Here is a 21,353-nt window from a genome sequence, read left to right on the forward strand (position 1 = left end):
TTATTTCATGGTGCTGCTTGTTGGATCAGTGGTCCATTGTCCATTTACAGTCTTGTGAAGATAGTTTTTATATATGGTATACGATTCTGCTATAGGGCAAGTTTGAATTTCTACAGATTGAATACCTCAGTGGAATGGTTTTACAAATACCCTGGTCCACTAGAAGCATTAACCAGTTGTTTATGAACTGAGTGGACCGACTGGGAAAACTGTCAATGCAGTCTCCTAACTGTTTGTCTTATGAGAATGAAAGGAAACATTTTGTAATAATTTAAGACTGATGATTTGGAATTGGGAAGCAAATCTGGTATTTGTCTAGACCTGCTGAGAGGCTGAAATTTAGCCCCAAATCCTCACCAAATGTCAAAAATCCTCAAATTGGAATTATGTTCTCATATTATAACAAATGTTATGGCTTGCAGAGGTAACAAATTTCACTAGAAGTGGTAAATACATCACTTCGGGCTTTCCTCCCACATTGACCTGACATGCTGTGATATAACCGGAATACTGTTCAAAGCAGCGTTTCACTAAACTCTCTCACCCACCCACTGATAACAAAACTAACAAAGAGAAATAGGCCTTTACAAATGTTTATTGTCTTGTGTTACATTATTGCAATGAATGCAATGTGTACATACCGTATTCAACTTAATAAGCACCCAGGGTGCTCTCAAAATTAGAAATAGGTATTATTATTATTAGGTTATAATTTTTGTGAGAAAAAAAACCAGTTCAAAGATCGTAAATATTCTGGTTTATGCTGACAGCTTGAAATGATACAAAAGAAAAGTCTGTGCGTATTATACACGACAGATATATTTTCCAGAATTTAATTGCCCATAATTAAGGGTGCATATAACACACGAGTGTGTATTATACATGAATAAAAAAGTCTTGTGTACATTGATCAATCAGAAGGGGTGCTAAATGGGGATTGTTCACTAGCCAATATATTAGCAAATATTGCTGTGGGCGCTTTTTAGAGCGGGGCGCTTATTACGTCGAATACGGTACATCTGAACACAACTCCATATGGTCCATTTGATATGTGATAGATCATTTTGAACCCTGAATTGATACTCGTAATTATGTTGATATAGAACATTGATAGAATGATGTGATTGAAACAAATCAATTTTTTTTTATTAACTTGAGGGGAATATCATGATTTTGAAGTGATACTTAATTAGCCTATGTTATTGGCTTCAGTTAATCATAGTTCAAGACTATACCGTTTTGTTGTTTGATAAGATGAATGCTAATTAACGAGGTTATAAAGATTATGATCAGAAATATGTAGCATGATTCAAACCGAGCTTTATTTGCCATGTTGAGTGGTAAGTGTTTGAGGTAGCAAAATATTCCTTGATTTATTTTCATATTTGATCTCCAATAATTTGTGATATATATGTTTCTTGATCATGTTGATAATGGTGTAGTGTAATGTAAGGCTTGTGGAAGTGGGTGAAGCTGGACTAGGAGTATGTGTAGAGAATTGTATGAGCTCCTTACTCCTATCAGTATCAAGCGAGCTTGTTGAACGTCGTCCTCATTGTGAAGCATCATAAAATTATGAAATTGATGTTGATGGGAGGTAAAATGCTCTTCAGATGTTTTTATAGGTAATGAAGTACGGACATTTGTCTTAGTTTGATTTGATTATTTTGGGGAAAACGGTGGAATGGTATGGGCATTTTTGTGTTGTGCACCAGTGTGACGGGTAATGCACACATCGTCAGTGATTGTTCTTATTTTGTTATTTGTTGTCTTTCATACAGTCATCATGAGTGAGATTTGTAAATAAAACCCTGTTGAAGTAAGATGGTGTTTTGTCCTGTTTACAACATGTACGAGATATTGCATGTTTAACACCAGGGTAATGATTGATAGTGACTACCAATTGTTCAGTGCTGTAGCCTGGTTAAGAATTGGGGGACCGCCTCCGTGGTCTGTGGTAGAGCGTCCGCCCGGAGAGTGGAAGGTCCGGGGTTCGATCCCTGGCCACGTCATACCAAAAGACGTTAAAAGATGGTACTTGTTGTTACCCTGTCTGGCGCTCAGCATTAAAGGTCTAAAACAAGGACTGGTTCGGCTCGGAGTCTGTATACTCTGTCTGAGTGGGATATTCATGTTTATCTGCGGCATGTGTCTCAGTGTGCTAGCACTATAAATCGGCATCAGTCTGGACTAGTACAATCAGCCACACAAACGCACGTACATGCACGTCGCTATATAAGTGCAATAATCTTGGAAGCGACGTTAAACCCCACTTCACCTCACCTTAAGTCTTTGTTTTATTCACACACATTGGACATTGGCACTCAAAATAAACACAAGTGCATAAACATTGGCACATATCCCTCAGTAATGTTGGACTAAAAACAGTATTTTATACAACACTAATGTCAGACAATCTTGACTATGTTTTTTATATCCGGTCTTTTAAAATGAATGTGGCTTCATAAGTTTCATATCACTTCTTGGTTTCTTAGAACAAAAATGTCATCGGCTATGGCTATTATTCCAAAGTATGTGTACAATAATGGAAAAAATTTAGCATCAATTGCTTCTATCACATGTGTTTATTGGTTAGCAGGGGAAGGAGTGGCAACCGTGAAATATGAGCCACTTGCATCATTGTGTCATTCCGTTGGCACACTTTCCGAAAAAGTAATGTCTCAGTTACCACTGGCTGAAGCACAATGTTTTCTTACTATGCACGAGTTGATCTGACTCCACAACTGATCATAAATAGATCTGAAGCCATCTATACATTGATGCTCTCAGGGCGATATTGGATGTCTAGTGGTTGAAGTGTTTGCTCATCACGCCAAGGCCTTTGGATCAACTCCTGATAGGAGTACAATGTACATTCCATAGAGTTAGAGCTGATGCCAAGGCCTTTGGATCAACTCCTGATAGGAGTACAATGTACATTCCATGGAGTTATAGCTGATGCCAAGGCCTTTGGATCAACTCCTGATAGGAGTACAATGTACATTCCACAGTTATAGCTGATGCCAAGGCCTTTGGATCAACTCCTGATAGGAGTACAATGTACATTCCACAGTTATAGCTGATGCCAAGGCCTTTGGATCAACTCCTGATAGGAGTACAATGTACATTCCATGGAGTTAGAGCTGATGCCAAGGCCTTTGGATCAACTCCAAATGTGAGAAAACAACACCATACATTCCGTGGAGTTATAGCCGGAATATTGCAAAGAACAATTTAACCCAATGCCCGTTACTGCTCGCTTACACAGATCTGATGAGATTACTATAGACAATAGGGCTGATGTTCCTCTCTTGTAAAGGGGCCAGGTGTGTTGTACAAGGACTCCGTGGACAAAACTTGTGTGTGGGATGCCAGGTCGGACCAGTTCAAACCAGTCAAGTCACACACCAGTACAGATCAGTGTTACAACCATGTACAGATATTCACGCGGATGACTTGATATATATGCATCGCCATGCTCAAGGCATCGATCGTTACCCATGCTTTTGTAGTCGCTGATTTGCCTAGCCGTGACTGTTTACAGGCTGATGTTATCAGTTAACATACATTGTTACATGCAAACATGATATATTGTTCCTTTGGAGGAAGAGTGGTCGGGTAGCCTAGTGGTTAAAGCGTTCGCTCGTCACGCCGAAGACCGGAGCTCGATTCCCATATGGGTACAATGTGTGAAGCCCATTTCTGGTGTCCCCTGCCGTGATATTGATGGAATATTTCTAAAAGCGATGTAAAACCACTCACTCACTCAATCCTTTGGAGGACTTTGACAGTTTGATCACACAAGTCAATGTTTACATGTCAGGGAGAGAAAAGTACCGTAATACTATTTTTGACATGTACAATGATTATCCGGTGCGCTTTTGAGATTTTACGAGCGCTTCCAATGGATGTTGCTTACATGCTTTTGTATGACAAAGCAATGCAAATTCAAATTACAAATAGGACTACGATTGATGGGGATGTTTAACTGGCGGGAGTTCGTGTTGTTGATGCGGGTTGGAATCAGAAGCATTTAATTAATCAGAAGCTCCCACTTTGTGCTCATAAGAGCGCTGAAATAACATGTTGCCTGCTTAAACCTGTATATTATTTACTATACGCCTGGAAATTAATTAAGCACCCCCTGACGGACAGTGATATACCCGTTAATAAACATTCAAGTTTCATGATACCCATTCACAGAATGACTGTCGATCTCGACAATAACTGACTGCCGTCCAAACACGCAGACATATGACACCCTCTACTTTCCGGAAAAGTACTTTGATATTGATATAAGTATAAAGGATACATAAAGTGACAATTATCCGACTGTTTAGTCAACACATGTAACCATGGCACGCAGGAGGCTGTCAGAGGCACTGCGTTATTGGCATGCATGACACAGGTATGTCATACAGAGCCATTAGACGTCGACTTGGCTATGGCCATACTGTCATCAGCAAACTCGAAAGAAAACGCCGACAGACACTTGACGTAATGGACCGTCCACAACCAGGGTCACCCTGGATGACAACTGTACGGGAGGACAGGGTTCCAGCAAGTATTGGGACCCTTTGCTACCAGTAAAGCTCTGAAAGAACAATGACTTCCCAACACCTGTCCCAAACCGGCTAAAATCATTTATGTTGAAGTAACGAAGAGACATCAGACGTCCCTTGTTAACTGCTCTTCATCAGAGACTTCGATTGTCTTGGTGAATGGCGCGACGTCATTGGATTCTGAGGACGTACCGATGGATCCATTAATGAAAACAGATTCTTTCTGCACGTCACAGATGGTTGAATGCGGGCTTGAAGACACAGAAACATATATATACCCCTAGGACCACCGTAAAAACAATGGTGGAGGCTCCGTCATGGTGTGGGGAGCATTATCTCATGACTGTAAACTGGGCATGGTAACAGTACGAAGCAATCTCAACAGCGATCGTTACATCCGGGACATCCTAAATCCTGTTGTTGTGTCACATTTTGACGTTCATGCCACTCGACCCGTGTTATGGACCACAACGCAAGGCACAACCGTTTTTGTTCTGTGACTGCATTTCTTCAAGAATACGCTATTGACGCTTTGCCTTGGCCCGCTAGGAGTCCAGATTTGAATCCATTGGGACATTCTTGGACGTCAGTTGCAGGCAGTGGATCCACGCGTGACGAATGTGGCAGCTTAAGAGGCTGAATTGCATCGGGAGTGACAGCAGTTACCTCTTGATCGTATGAGAGGAGGAGAGGGTAGAATCTGTCATCCAGGCAAAAGGTGGGCTTCACTAGCTACAGATTTTCAGGATTGTGATTATCTGTTAGATAACAATGAACGTTTTTTGACAGTCATGGTTGTTTATACCTGATCATGGGACTTCCCAGATCCATAGGTCCCGTGGTTATCAATTTGGCTCAATTACAGTCCTATCGCAACCGTGTTATTAAGGCAATTAAAATATTGTACATTTGCATGATTCTCTGTGTTTTCATTAGTCAAGAGTTTCATTTTACACAAGACATTTATTTCTCCACCACCGTTCGGGCTTGACGTAAATGATACCTTGTTGGACAGGTATGTTCGCAAAACCAGGGGGTGCTTACTTAATTTCTAGGTGTATATTTACCCTCGAGGGTAACCTTACCCCATGGGGCTAATATACTCACGAGGGTAAATTTTGTCACGTAAGGCATTTACTCCACGGTATAAACCCACCACCTGGTTTGCAGTTTGCCCCATGCCATGAGGTGAAGCAATTCTGTTACCCCTAGTGTAAAACATCCCCTTTCATAGTCAATGGACTATCTCCATTATATGGCCTGGGTTACATTATTTCATTAATAGCATCTCACCCTGAGATACTGAATCGTGTGCCGATCCGCTGTCGTTAGCCCGTCCTTGTAATTCACTTACCGCCACCGTGGCCTAGTGGTAGAGCGTCCGCCCGGAGAGCCGAGGGTCTGTGTTCGGTTCCCGGCCGCGTCATACCAAAAGACATTAAAAGATTGTATTTGTTGTAACCCTGTCGGGTGCTCGGCATTAAGGGGCTAAAATAAGGACTGGCCGGCTCGCCAAAAGACGTAAAAAACTTATGCTTGTCGTTAACCTTCCTGGCTCCCGGCATTAAGGGGATGAAACAAGAACTGGTCGGCTCGGAGTCAGTATACTGTGTCTGAGTGGGGTATTCATGTTTAAACTGCAGCATGGTATCTCATGGGCTTGTACCATAAAATCGGCATTAGTCAGGACTAGTACAAGCAGCCACACACGCACACGTGCATGCACGTCGCTGTATAAGTGCAATAATCAGTACAATAACCTTGGACGCGACGTTAAACCCCATTTCACCTCACCTCACCTTGTAATTCACATGCTTGATCGACAAGAACATCAGCTTCCTTCAACATGCTCAACTCGTTTTCATCTTGTTAGATGTCCACAGCTATTTTGTCCGTACATCTGTATGTATACATTTGTATATCTTCTCCTTCCCTTGAGGGGGCACGCGTGGCCCAGTCGTCTAAGGCGCCGCGATTCGCTGTGCAGAGTTGCGTCCCTTGGGCACGCCAGAAACCTATGATTGTGGGTTCGAATCCCGGTTCGCCCCGATTATGTTTCTAGGTTTGTCAGCACCATACCCGTGCCCGTGGGTTTCACCGAAGTGGTAAACGTCTGAGACCTGTATCACTTCGGGCTTCCCACATCAAGCTGACTCGCCGTGATATAGCTGGAAAACTGTTAAAATCGGCGATAAGCCCAACTCACTCACTCACTCCTTCCCTTGAAACAACCAAACCTGCTGTCAGTCACCAATAGCATACCACTGAGCGTGTAACTAACCTGTCTTCTCATGAGTGTTCACTCTGAACGTGTTGATTTCACCAAATTGGTAACCTACAGCACTTTCAGTTTTCCGCCAACCTCTAGCTGACATTCCATGATCGAACTGAAATACTGCTCAAAGTACCGTTAAACCCATCATACCCGTGAAGACCCGGGTAAAATAGGTCTTAAGAAACCCATGATTGCCGTAATAGGCGACTACGTGTCGTAAGATTGGCTGACTTGGTTCATGCATGTCATCGTATCCCAACTGCGTAGATCGATGCCTACTATGTCAATCACTGGATTATTTACAGACTGCCGTCATGTAACTGGAATATTATTGAGTGCGGCGTTAAACAATTTACAAACAAATCAATCGAACCCATCTTAAACTCACTCAGTAATGTAGGCATATCAAAACCCTAGCATCATGTGCACGACTGGAGTATGAATGAGTATTCCGAATGTTAAGCAAGCATTGTAATGTGTGTCGCATGTATCACCAAAGCAGATTTTGGCAACTTCCATTTGTTTGAGTTTACTTCTTTGATACCTTTAACGGTACGGGGGCACCCAATCGTCAAAGGGTTGCGTCCCTTGGGCACGCCGGAAACCTATAATTGTTCGAATCCCGGTTCGTCCGGATTATGTTTCTAGGTTTGTCAGCACCTTACCCGTGTCCGTGGGTTTCACAAAAATAGTTGTAAACGTCTGAGACCTGCATCACTTAGCCCTTTCCTCCCACATTAATCTGACATGCTGTGATGTAACTGGAATACTGTTTAAAGCAGTGTTAAACCCAACTCACACCCATTTTAACAGTACGATGCCAGTTGTATACAAGCAGTATACTGGGACTCTGTTCAATGCTGCCTAAATCCCGTGATTCTTTATGTGGCTGTGGGTCAAGTTCCTGACACTCTCGAGTTCTCTCCTTTGAAGTTATCTCCTTCATCACACATGTGTTAGACGCTCACATCCCAGCAGCATCTAGTCTGGTCTCTTCTTCCCTATCAGCTGCGCTCTCAAAGTAGTGACATCGCACTCGAATAACAGTTTCCAGTAACGTGTGTCTTGGTTATATTCTGAAACGACATTCATCTGTGCCCATGGTGAAATAGAATAGGCCTGGATTAAATACACCACCAACTTCATAAATCGTGTAAACGCAATATCACGTGTGCCCTTTGCCTCTGGGAAATACCGCAGGTGCAAACACGGCGCATGTTAGTTAGTTTGGTTGGTTGGTTTATTGTTTAATGCTGCACTCATCATTATTCCAGCTGTATGACGGCGGTCTGTAAATAATCGAGTCTGGACCAGACAATCCAATGATTGACATCACGAGCATCGATTCATGCAATTGGGATACGATGACATGCATCAACCAAGTCAGCGAGCCTGACCACCCGATCCCGTTAGTCGCCTCTTACGACAAACATAGTCGCCTTTTACGGCAAGCATGGGTTCGTGAAGGCCTGTTCTACCCCGGATCTTCACGGGTCTCACCGTGCATGTGCACGCAGCTTTAGATCCAACTGTATGGAGGATAGGACTCTTGGATGAGGCAGACCCTTGTATTGGTGTGAGTGAGATGGGTTCTATTTTGGTATAACTAGACACGATGAATTTCCAACTGTGGCCTGGCCTGGTAATCTAGAACAAGTTACTCGGGTTGCCATTTCTCGCCGTCGGTATAAACAGGTAACAACTGGCTGTTGAGCACGTCCTTCTAAGGGAAATAAGGCTTAAACGGGACACGAGAATACTTCAATACGTTTATTATAATTGCAGCATTGTTTACTAAAAAGGCCACAAAACAATTTTTTCCACGTCAGTTGACTTTGTTTTTTGTCAAGGACTTTTGTCAAGATTACATTATGCAGATGTATATAGTCGTATTTATTTGACTATCGTATCACGAGTAGAAGTAAAGACGCTTCCTTTTCTTGAGACTGCAATCGAACGTTTGGTGCATGGCGGATTTCGCGTTTATGTCCAAAATATTCACCAAAGAATTGTATATATAACACCAAAGGAGCCACTTGGCCTCTGAAAATCAGATATATGGATTCCGTAGTCGTAGAGTTCAACAGCAGATGGAAAAACTGTTCATATTCATTTGAATATTGTATTGAACCGGGAATGGCAGTAGACTGCATTTAGACTTGAAAACTTTGAAAGCGACACTTGTTTTGCTCAAAATGTAGCCAAGGCTTGTTCAGGTTTCATTACAAACGGCACTCGAATCATATCCATCACAGTCAGTCAACAAACTGTTGACGTTTCATTCCATTTAATGGTATACGGTAACTACAACCAAGCCTAAACATCAAATCGAGGCTCATTCCCAGTAACCTATGCTTGTAATAGTTGACTAAAATAGGTCGGGTGGTCAAACTCGGTGACTTACTTGACTACGAGCCCCGATGGCGCGTGGCGTTCAGAATATCACCGACTAGTTTGTCAGTCCAGCACTCGATCATGTACCAGCCGCCGTGATACACCTGGAATATTGCTGACTGTGGCGTTAAACAACAATAAACATGTGTGCGCTGCAGAATCTGCTGCAGAATCTGAAACTGCTATCTGCTATCACCTATCGTAAAATATAAATGCTGTTATTCATTTTTGGATATTCTTGTTACCAATTTATTATGACATTTGCTTCCAGAAGACCGCTTCTGTTGTCTAGTGGATAGAGCGTCTGTCTGTCATACCAAAAGACGTTAAAAGATTGTCCTGGTTCTTACCCCCCAGCGTGCACGTAACTATATACGTGTCATGATCTTGAACGCGACGTTAAAATTTCCGAGCTTCGTGGCTCTGTATAATATTTTTTTAACAGTTTTATTTTTTCTAGTTTGCCATTTGCCAATGGATTATGGTCCCTGCGATGGGTCGTTTCCCCGTACCTCTATGACGTCAGTTCCGGCAAGTGCTCCAAGTTTTATTATGGGGGTTGTGCCGGAAATGCCAACAACTTTAAAATATTGCAAGATTGTGTAGCAACCTGCAGTCAAGTTAAAACAGTGTAACATGTCTCATTCATTGGAATGTCGTCATTGTTACAAAGTAAATATTGTTCAAATAAACAAGTTTATGGATATGTGTCTTTTGTGTTTAATAATAAGGTACTAAATACCTTCTAATAATACACTTCGACACCAAAGGGGCACCAGGCCCTCGCTAAATGACAGTCATAGCGAGTTTCAATCAAAACACTCTTTGTTAATTTAACTGAATTCTTATGGTGTGGAACGATCTTAGAGTTAATAAACTTGGTTCAAGCTTATCCTATACAGAGACAGTGCTATAGTTTCACACGTTGCACTTAAGGTCAGAGAAAGTCACACTACCATCTCGTCTCCGAGTAATTAAGGTTACAAGTGAGCAGGACCAATAGTTCAGTTGTCAACAACAATGACGGCACCTGGGCTGTGGCTCTCAACATCAGACTGTTGACATCTAACGGGACTGCTACGGGAATTGCATCTGCGCAAGTTTGCTCTCTCCGAAATTTCTACCTTCTGGATCAGTTCGATAAATCTGAAGATGTTTGGATGCTTGTGCTGGAGGGACTTGCCGATCCTGGAGTGGAAACCTTCTAGGTTGTTGTTTGTACGGGGCCCTTGTGTCGCATGGTGATTCCACAGTCGAGGTGGGAACCGGGCATCGTCATCTACCCATGTCGTAACTATGTAGTCGTTCATGGCATCATATTGTCCTGTTCTTAGCATACGTGTAGCCGTCTGGGAGAACTTGTGGGGCACCTTTCTGGGACAGGACATACTCAACTTTCCGGCCATAGCTTAATTGGACGAGGTTGAAGCTCATGTTCAAATATTTGTATATGTTATACCATACACAAGAGAACGAAGTATTAGTGATTGAGAACATTTGGTATATTCTTACACATATCCCCCAACTTGTTTAAAGGTACTGTTTGAGTAAGATTTGTGATGTACTGGGAGCAGATTAAAGAAAGGAGGAGTTTTTTAAAGACAATGTTGTTGTTGTCCACTACTACTCATTGTCTCAACATATTGATAATCCCTCATAGCAGGGGAGTGGACCAGTCCATTCATTAATTAGGTGTGACCAGCATGGCTCAATTAATTAGTGAGCTAATTTTAACTGCTTTTTGGGAGGTCTGCATTTTGGAGGTCTACGTTATGGGAGGGAACCCTAGACTTGAACAGTCTCCAGCTATTGTTATTAATGTAATTAATGTCTGAAATTGTTCTCAGAATGTTATAAATCTTTCTAGAGGATTTTCACTAGTTTGTATTTATTTATTTATTTATTTATTTATTTATTTATTTATTTATTTTGGAAACGGGTATTGTCTTCGATCTACGGGAGTGCCTGTCGACGGTTGCGTGAGGGCAGGGGCATAGCATAGCTATTCATTGTTACGGATGGCTGATCCCGAGGTTAAACAGAACAATTTAGAAAGCCTTCGGAAATATCAACATTTCCAGGATTTCTGTTTAACTATTTAAAAGAATTTTACCAGACGAATCTTTGATCCAAGCAACAAAAATATGCCTGTCAATGCTAGCAGTGTGGTCTCGATGTATGCTTTTTTCAGATATTGATGTATTTTAACGGCTATAATAGTTGTGTTTCTAACCCTGCGTTTGCAGTGTTTCGGCGACTCTTTCAGCCTAGTAACGTTTTAATTAAATTTGTTAGGTCAAATGCAATTTTCAACAGTATACTTCTTTGCCCCGAAGTTTAGTCTAAATGACATTATCATTAGTAGAAAGTGCAGTAATACTTATTTCGAAACACGTGTTAAAACAGAGAAACATGGAATATAACTTTGTGTATTAAACTTGAGACTATTAATTTCCTCAGATGGGATTGCAAGAACCAACTAATAGAAGCAGATACTTGACTTTACTCTGCTATCAGCTACCAGGAGTTGTGTTCTCAGACCTTCCACCCACCTACTCGTTATCTAGGCTTAATTACTTCAACTGTTTCTATACAGGTAGGTAAGTTAAGCATTAGGTGCAAATGAGGATTTGATTTGTTTTCGTTAATTTCGTTGTGTCATTTGACAATACATTCATAACTGTAACACAATGCTTTAGTTAGCTAGATTGTTTGATGTTTACTGCCAGACAGCAGTATTCCAGTTTTATGTATGGTCAGCCTGTGAATAATTGAATTCCGACCGGAATCCTGTGATTGATACCATGAAGAACGTCACACGACTTCGGGGGTACGATGAAACGCAATCAACCAAGTCACCGACCTCGAACGCAAGGGCGCTGGGGACCTATTCTCGCCTACATTCCCCGCGGGAAGCTGGATTTATAAATGGGTCACTTCAAACTTAAAGATTAGTTGAAAGATCTGTTTGAGGTATGGCAAACACGGGCGCGGATACAGCTATTCTGAAGGCAAGTGGATGCACTTAACACGCAACATGCCAGAATAATGTAAATAATTCTCGAAATATGGTGGTCATGATACTTAAAACGATTCAGTTACGTGTCTATTATATGTGAGCATATGCGAATATCGTTTGATTACCAATACCAAGCCAATTGCACGTAAGGAAAATTACATACACATGGGCATTGGTCAAGCACTATCAACTTTATTCGGATATGTGCTGCATATAAAAGGACTGGTGTCATTCTTTGTTGGAAACAGGACAAAAGAGTAGTAAACTGACAAACAGAAGGTCTGGCACTACCACCACACCAATAATGAAGCTGGCACTAGCCGTCGGTACAGATGTATTGGCTTTATGGAAGAAGTCCAACAATACTCAGTTCAACAACGCTGAAAGGTATCAGCATCCCACACCACGAGTAATGAGTGTCACATTATGCAGGGAAACCAGATTTGTGTCAGCCAAGGAATCACCACTGACTCTGTAATCAGTGTCTGGAGTATCCACCCCTCTCACGGATGACTTTCGCACATGTGTATTTATCATATACTCAACAACAAAAGTTTCCGTCACACCAATATTTTAGTGTAGTTTTCAAACAAGTAAAGTTTGGTTAAATATTGTAGTACATGTATGGAATCAAGTCACAAAAACGCAGCTGCTACAGAAAAGCATGTATTCCATGCAAAAGTTGACTTTTATGCAAGCCCAATGCATTTCACTACCCAAGAATGGGTATAAAAGCACATGCGTTAACGAGATTCTATATGCAGTGTTTAGCATCGTGCTGACAACAACCAGTCAGAAAAACAACAAAATTACGCAATTATTCAACTTTACGAAATGCCACGCCTGTCCGAAAATGAGCGTCTGCGAGCCATTGATATACTTGAAGTAGGATCGAGTCAACGTGGTGTTGCAAGACAATTTAACGTCCACAGAAACACCATTTGGTGTTTATGGCAAACGTTGGCAACAGACGAATGCAGTCAGAGACCATCCTCGGAGTGGCAGGCCACGCGTAACCAATAATCGCCAAGACAACTGGATTCGAACGACACACCTACGAAATCGATTCCAGCCAGCAACAGTGACTGCAATAAGCATCCCTGGCCTTAGACGAATATCTTCACAAACCGTACGTCGTCGCCTCAGATGTGCAGGGATTGTCGCCAGAAGACACGCCAGACGTCCCATTTTGACAGGAAACCACCGTCAACCACCGTCTTCAGTGATGAAGACAGCGTCTACGCTGGACGGCCATGCAGTGGGGACAGGTTCTATTCACTGACGAGTCTCGTTTTCACCCCAGCCACAGCGATGGACGAATTCGAGTGTACCGACGTCGAGGTGAACGTTACGTCAATCATTGTGTCATTGAAGAAGATCGTTTCGGGGGCGGCAGCGTTATGGTATGGGGTGGGATTACAGCAAGACAGAGGACCCGTTTGATAGTGATAGAGGGAAATCTCAATGGACAGCGCTACCGCGACGAGATCATCGGCCCTGTTGTTATACCGTTTTTGCGTCGTCATGGCCCAGGCATTACGTTTCAACATGACAATGCCTGGCCTCTAATTGCTCGACTTGTTCAGGATTCTCTTCAACAAAACAACGTGAATGTCATCCCCTGGTCGGCTCGCTCCCCTGATCTCTCACCAATCGAGCACATGTGGGATGAGATGGATTGGTGCCTTCGACGTCAACTATGTGTTCCACAGACACTCCAGGAACTTTGAAACATGCTCCAGCAGATATAGACAGATATCCCACAGGACTTTGGTCCTTTCAATGAGACGAAGATGTGTTGCTTGCATCGCAACCAGAGGTGGACACACACGCTATTGATTTGTAAATTGACATTTTTGCATGTTCATGTTTTTTTTATTTATGAAATCACGCATTTTCTGAAGTTAGCATGGCAAATTAAACCATTTGAACACTTACAAGAGTCTTTTATCTGTAGCAAACCGAAATTGTTTCAGATTTGGTGAAAAACATAGCTTTGCATTAAATCTTATTCAATGTCACAGGAACTTTTGTTGTTCAGTATAGATCTTGTCACAAAAAGACCGATCTTTCATAACATACCCAGTGTCATTTCTCCTGTTCAACACCACAGTACTAAGACACTTTCAATCTCACTTTTCAGGATCACCCGTAATGCTTCACGCAGTGCTTCTTCTCGTGTGTGTGGGCGGAGCTCTCTCAGCAGGCAGCAGTGGTATGTGTCGCGTCTCCTGGTGTGTGTGTGTGTGTGTGTGTGTGTGTGGTGGTGGTGGTGGGGGTGGGGGGCGTTTGGGGAAAGGGGGGAGGCGGAGCTCTCTCAGCAGGCAGCACTGGTATGTGTCGCGTCTCCTGGTGTGTGTGTGTGTGGGGGGAGGGGTCGGAGCTCTCTCAACAGGCAGCAGTGGTATGTGTCGCGTCTCCCGGTGTGTGTGTGTGTGTGTGTGTGTGGGGGGGGGGGGGGGGGGGGGGTCGGAGCTCTCTCAGCAGGCAGCAGTGTTATGTGTCGCGTCTCCTGGTGTGTGTGTGTGTGTGTGTGTGTGGGGGGGGGGGGGGGGGGGGGGGGGGGGTCGGAGCTCTCTCAGCAGGCAGCACTGGTATGTGTCGCGTCTCCTGGTGTGTGTGTGTGTGGGGGGAGGGGTCGGAGCTCTCTCAGCAGGCAGCAGTAGTATGTGTCGCGTCTTCTGGTGTTTGTGTGTGTGGGGAGGGGGGGGGGGGGGGCGGAGCTCTCTCAGCAGGCAGCAGTGGTATGTGGCGCTTCTTCTGGTCTGTGTGTGTGTGTGTGTGTGCGGAGCTCTCTCAGCAGGTGTGTGTGTGTGTGTGCGGGGCTCTCTCAGCAGGCAGCAGTGGTATGTGGCGCTTCTTCTGGTGTGTGTGTGTGTGTGTGTGTGTCGCTCTCAGCAGGCAACAGTAGTATGTGTCGCGTCTTCTGGTGTGTGTGTGTGTGTGTGTGGAGGGGGGGGGGGGGGGCTTTTAGGAGCTTTAAATCAAACCATGCTCTAACGTTGTACGTTGCTTTATACGGCATCATGCTCCAAGTCGTGGGGTGCTTTAAAGTATACCACGCTTCAAGTTGTATGACGTTTTTAACTGCTCCATGCTCTTCGTTGTGTGGTGCTTTAAACTGCACGTTGCTCATGGTGCTTCAAATTGTAGTCTGAATTGAGTTATACTTTTAACTACATCATGCTCTAAGTTGTATAGTGCTCTAAATCGCGCCAGTAAAATCTCTAAACATTAGGTCCTAATTGATCATTCTTACGAATGCGCGTGCGTATTGACAAAGTTGTTTTGCAGCGATTCACTCACATGCATGCATTGTTTGATAGTCATTACTTAGAAGATGACAAACGACAAAATATTGCTTGACAACGGTGTAAGGATCTATACCGAAACGTCTCCTTTACAGTAATTAAAGAAGTTGTTATCCCTAAATCGTGTCTACTTTGTCACATTCAAGCATTCAGACCCATGTTTCTGTACATTTTTACATGAACTATATGACCACAAGGCTGCATACACCAGCGCCTCTCATCACATGAAATAGTTCAAAGACGATAAAAGCCCAACAACTAAACTTACCCCAGTTTCTGGATTAACGAACTCTTCACTCTTTTTAACTTCTTTAACAAGTCAAATGATTGAAAGCCATGAAATAACAACGTATTCCAACAAAACATATTTCTGAGACGAGGTTGCCAAATTACAAATACATCCACCATTCTTGTTACAGCTTCCTGCCATCTACCTAAGGTTGTCGGTCCATGTGAAGCCCTCATCCTGCGCTACTTCTACAACACCAGCACTGGGCAGTGTCAGAACTTCTACTATGGCGGTTGCCGGGCTAACGCTAACAACTTTCAAACTCTAGCCGATTGCGTTGCTTTGTGTCAAGCGGTGTAAACTGGGAATGCTCATGACATATTTTGGAATAATAAATGTTGACGTTGAATTTTACGATCTATGATTTTCAGCTTTGTAAAAGTTGGAAAATGTAGACACCAAAGACTTGAGCTGTTGGAATATTGCTCAATACAAAGGGAAAGTTGACTACTGGAAAGTTGAAGTCATCCCTCTTGTCATACAGTCTAATGATGCATAGATCAAAATTGATGTTCGTGAATTCTTGAGTTAAACGTCTTATGGGATGACTGTGCCCATCCCAGCAGAAAGTCCGATTCATATAGAAACAGATCAGCAGCAAGGGGAGCACAATTGGTGCCCATGGGGATGCCTACTTCTTGCTTAAATGTCTTACCCCCGGATTTAACATAGAATGTATCTATGCGGAAGTCTAGCATTTTACGTATTTCATTCTCAGCGAACTTCAGATGGCAACTGCTTTCATTTTTGACAAATTGTCCTAAACCTCCGAAGATATATATGTAACTGCATCTATGGTCACTACGTTTTGTTACTAATGCCCCATGGACCAGGGATGAAGTTTTCCCTTAAGTTTGTCGCGTGGGATTGGACCCGTGAAGATCCGGGGTAGAATAGGTCTCCAGCAACCCGTGCTTGTCGGAAAACGCAACTAACGGAATCGGATGATCAGACTCACTGACTTGGTTTATGCATGTCATCGATCCCAATTGCGTGGATCGATGCTCAAGATATTAATCACTGAATTGTCTTGTCCAGACTTGCTTATTTACACACCGCCGTCATATAGCTGGAATATTGCTGAGTGCGATATTAACTGCCAAATTAACTGCTTGGTTAGCCAATTAAATGCCATGGAATCACCAGCAATTTATTTATTCATACTTGAAGCGTCACGAATCCTGCACATAACAAACCAGGTATTCTATGAACCGGAAGCACTCATGGTTCCCATGAGACAGGGTACAATTGCCCTTTTATCTCAGAACAGAGCATGGCTAATTATACTGTGGAAACAGACCGAGTGTTTGACCTAGGTAACTTGGATAAGATTGCCTGTTGTTCCGCCATAAGTATCTATCGTCTGCTACCTGCCGCCATGTTTGTGTGTGTACTTGTTCTTGGTCTTCTGGTCGTCCCAACCCTGCAACAAAGCCAGTCAGCCGGTAGGTGGTGCTGGGTCAGTGAACGATTTGTTTGTTGTTTAATGCCGCACTCGGCAATATTTCAGCCATATGGCGGCGGTATGTAAATCATCGAGTCTGGACCAGGCAGTTCAGTTATTGACATCATGAACATCGATCCACGCAGTTGTGATCTGATGTCATACAATCAGTCGTCACCGAGCCTGATCACCCGAACCCTTTAGCCGCAACTTACTACAACCATAGTTTGCTGGTGACCTATATTCTTACAAGGGTGTGAAGGAGTGGAGGTGTTTAACGTCGTTAAGATCAGTACTGCAATTAGATCACGGCGTTTCGGGTTAATGTGGCAGGAAAGTAAAAGATGACGCAAGACGGAAACCTTTAACACGCTTGTCCCGTAATAACACGAGTTGGTCACGACTGCACGCGTATGGTGACGGCAAATCAAGAATCATAATTGGATACGAACCAACTATATGAGGTTCCGGGCAATGAAAAGGGACGCAACTTTACACACGTGGTGCGGGGAATGAATATACACTATTAGATATTCTGTAACCTTGTGGTATTAGACGCTTAAATGAAGAGTGCTGTCGGACAATGAGTCGTAGTCTTTCGTACTAGCTACAAAAGGGACGTTAAATAGCGCATATCAGCAGCTTATTATAACAAATTGTGAAATGAAAGTACTGAGTTATTCATGGAGAGTTAAGCCAAGTCACAGAACGTCCGATCAGTGAAGCATTGACATCCACGTTAGTATATGCACCAGGTAAAATACAGGAACAATGTCTTCATGTCTTCCTGCAATATAAGCACAAAAGGAAATAATGAAATGACAAATGATGTTCTAGTTCGTACTTTCTCTTTCTTTCATTATTTCATCACATATATGTGCACAAGGGTGAACCAGTGACCCAGACACAATTCGCTGTGTAGAGTTGCCTCCCTTAAACGTGCAAGGATATAGTAGTTGAAGGAGGGAACGGTGCCTACAGCATCCTACATTAGGTTTTCAAAAGGACCCCCCCCCCCCCCCCCCTAGATCCGTCTATTATAGTATGTTATTATGCTATTATACTCATATATATTGGGACTGGTCTCACGAATTTGTTGGGTTGTAGTGTTTTAGAATTACTCTAATACCTATCTACCCACATCCAAACATCGTAATCACGCTCACCCATACACATTTTTAGTAACAGTATTATACATATAAACCCACTTTTACACTTACATCAATTATACACTTAGTCTAACACTCACGGTAACTGTCGATTTATTCGCTAACACAAACACGGACTTCAAGCAGTTTTGGAACTTGATCATGGAGACAGAATACCTGTTGCCTTATCTTGTGTGTGACCTGGAGTCATGTCTGATATATCGTACACATATATAGTGTAGGAACGTCCGTCGCCATGGCATCACACGGATCACGTGATCCCGACTTCAAACTAGGCCAATAGAGTTCTTTCTTTGTTTGCATTGTTGCCATTAAAAGCGGAAGAAGATATTTGTCGAGTGAAATATCATGTTCTATCGTCGAATGACGGGGGCTAAAGGAGATATTTATTATACACTTTTTGTGTAGTTTAAATTGTAAATCAAATTATTTCATAAATGTAAAACTTTGAAACGTAAATTCTCCCTACATAGCACGCAGGAACGTTTCACCACGCTTTGTAATTACGACTTTAAAAGTAGCTCCGTGTTTCCAAAATCTAAAAAAATCTAAACAAACGTAATACAAAAATATTTAGGGTCACGGAAATTCGTTATCATACATTTTGATATAATTATATACAAAATCAGCTTCAACAAAAAGGGTTCTTGAAATCTACGGGATAGCTGATGGAAGCGAATGAATACACGCTGTTCAAGTTACAAATATGGCGCTTTGCGACACTAACAGTCTCAATGGACTAGTTAAATGAGAAATTCACAGCTTATAACGAAACATTTTCAAGAGAATAACAAAAGGGCAAGAAGTGACATTCCATAAATGACCATCTGTCATTATTTTGCCTTGCCCATGTGGAACGAAAGTAAAATGGAAGTAAAAAAGTTGTGTACGGGCTAGCCATTTACGATAAAGGGAGACAATTTGCAGAGAGGTAACTCTTGTAGGACAATAGTTCCGTCCAAGTGTTATGTTGACTGCAGTGAAATATCAAGTGTTATTTCTCAATAATATATTATTTTCTCAACTTCAGAAAACTCAGCCTTTCACAATGAAGTATATATTAAGACAATATATGAATCTGATTCCGTTTATCAGTTGAGCTTCCTTAATCGTTTTAGAGATACTAACGGCTGATACCTGTGCCCATATGGGAAGTCGAACACGGGCAAAACCATCCCTAAATGGACTGTCCAACACTTTTACCTTTATCGCGGCTTGGTCCGTGAACCACGATAACGCAGCGATTAACCATTTCTGTTAAGGATATGGCTAGAACAATCCTTCAGTATATATGCTTATGAGTATATATATAAGACTGACGTTCTATACCACACTATCCGTGGACATCACTGTGGCATATAGACCCGCGCAGAACCGGGGTAGAATAGGTCTTCATCAACCCATGCTTGCCATAAAAAGCGACTATACTTGTCGTAAGAGGCAATTAACGGGATCGGGTGGTCAGGTTCGCTTACTTGTTTTATGCATGTCATGGTATCCCAATTGCGTGGATCGATGCTCATGATGTCAATCTCTGGATTATCTGATTCAGACTATATTATTTTCTGACCGCCGTCATAAAGCTGGAATATTGTTGAGTGCGGCGTTAAACAACAACAAAAACACACACACAAAATTAACAAAAAACCCACACAATGACATGTCCCAGTGTAGACGTAGGCGGAACCAGAAGAGCAGTGGTTGATGCACGTGTGCATCATTTGCGAAATGTTTGCTTTTACTCATCATGTTGTGTGTTAGTTGCACTCTTCCCTTTTCAAAACGTGTCAACTTGTGTGTACAGCTGAGTTGTTCCTCTTCCAGCTGTGTGCCAGCTGGCCAAGGACGTGGGGCCATGCGACGGGCTCGTGATGCGGTACTACTACAACGCCAGCTCAAAGCAGTGTGAGAACTTCTACTATGGCGGTTGCCAGGGCAACTCGAATAACTTCAAGACACTGATGGAATGTGTTGTCAAGTGTCAGCCCGTGTGAAAGTGAAATTCTGAATTGTGTGTCTCAAATAAATTCTCTAGTATCACAATTGTATAATCAACTTCTTGTCATTGTACTGCCCGCATTATGTAAACATTACCATATATGGCACACACACCTGGCATGTTGCAAACCTGTCAGTCAAGCGCGTGTCAGGTTGAGACAGGCATATAATCACCTACATGTATAACAAAACTTCACTTCAAATCCTCCATGTTTGTTTCCAAGTTGAATACATGTTGTATGTAGAAAAGTTGGTATACCGCATGTGTGCATGTTATAAATGATCAATTGAATTGATTTCTTCTCACTCTTTTAAATTTTTTTTTTTAATTTAAATTGTCCGTATATAGAAAATATACAAAAACCTAGATCATGAGATATTAACATTCAAAATATCTCAACCTTTCAGTCCTTGTAAATTGAAAATATTCGTCTTTAGTAACCTCCCGTTGATGAAGGGGCGATGGGGTAGTCTAGTGGTTAAAGTGTTCGGTCGTCACGCCGAAGGCCTGGGTTCGATTCCCACATGGGTCCACAATGTAAAGCAAACTCCTGGTGTCCCCCGCCGTGAAATTCCTGGAATATTGCTAAAAGCGGCGTAAAATGTAAAATCAAATTCACTCACTCACCTTGATGGATAGTTCCAAAGAACAAGCAACCAATTTCTTAGACGACTGCATAGGTATACAGTATCGGGGCCCGACAAATATCTTCCAGTTATGATAGACTCTTTGATATTTTTCTCATTAGTGTAGGTGTGCAATCCACCACTATCCTGGACTGACATGCAATAGACACGATGGTAAATAGTAAAGACGTATAATGCGACTAAGGCCCACCTTGTTGAAGCAGTTTTAGCTAACAACTGCTAATCGCCAGGTAACGTGACCTAT

General features: G+C 42.4%; 1 protein-coding gene across 1 annotated transcript; it reads left to right on the forward strand.

The window, feature by feature from the left end:
• Positions 1–14,378: 14,378 nt before the first annotated feature.
• LOC139443769 (BPTI/Kunitz domain-containing protein-like) lies at positions 14,379–20,506 on the forward strand. Its single transcript, XM_071224687.1, has 4 exons — positions 14,379–14,465; positions 15,981–16,144; positions 17,121–17,295; positions 20,288–20,506. Exons 1-4 carry the CDS (start codon positions 14,405–14,407, stop codon positions 20,455–20,457), a joined length of 570 nt encoding a protein of 189 aa, XP_071080788.1. The 5' UTR covers positions 14,379–14,404; the 3' UTR covers positions 20,458–20,506.
• Positions 20,507–21,353: the final 847 nt, after the last annotated feature.

Source organism: Haliotis cracherodii, unplaced genomic scaffold (genome assembly GCF_022045235.1).
Source record: "Haliotis cracherodii isolate W230 unplaced genomic scaffold, xgHalCrac1.p SCAF_5, whole genome shotgun sequence".
NCBI classification, from domain to species: Eukaryota; Metazoa; Mollusca; class Gastropoda; order Lepetellida; family Haliotidae; genus Haliotis; species Haliotis cracherodii.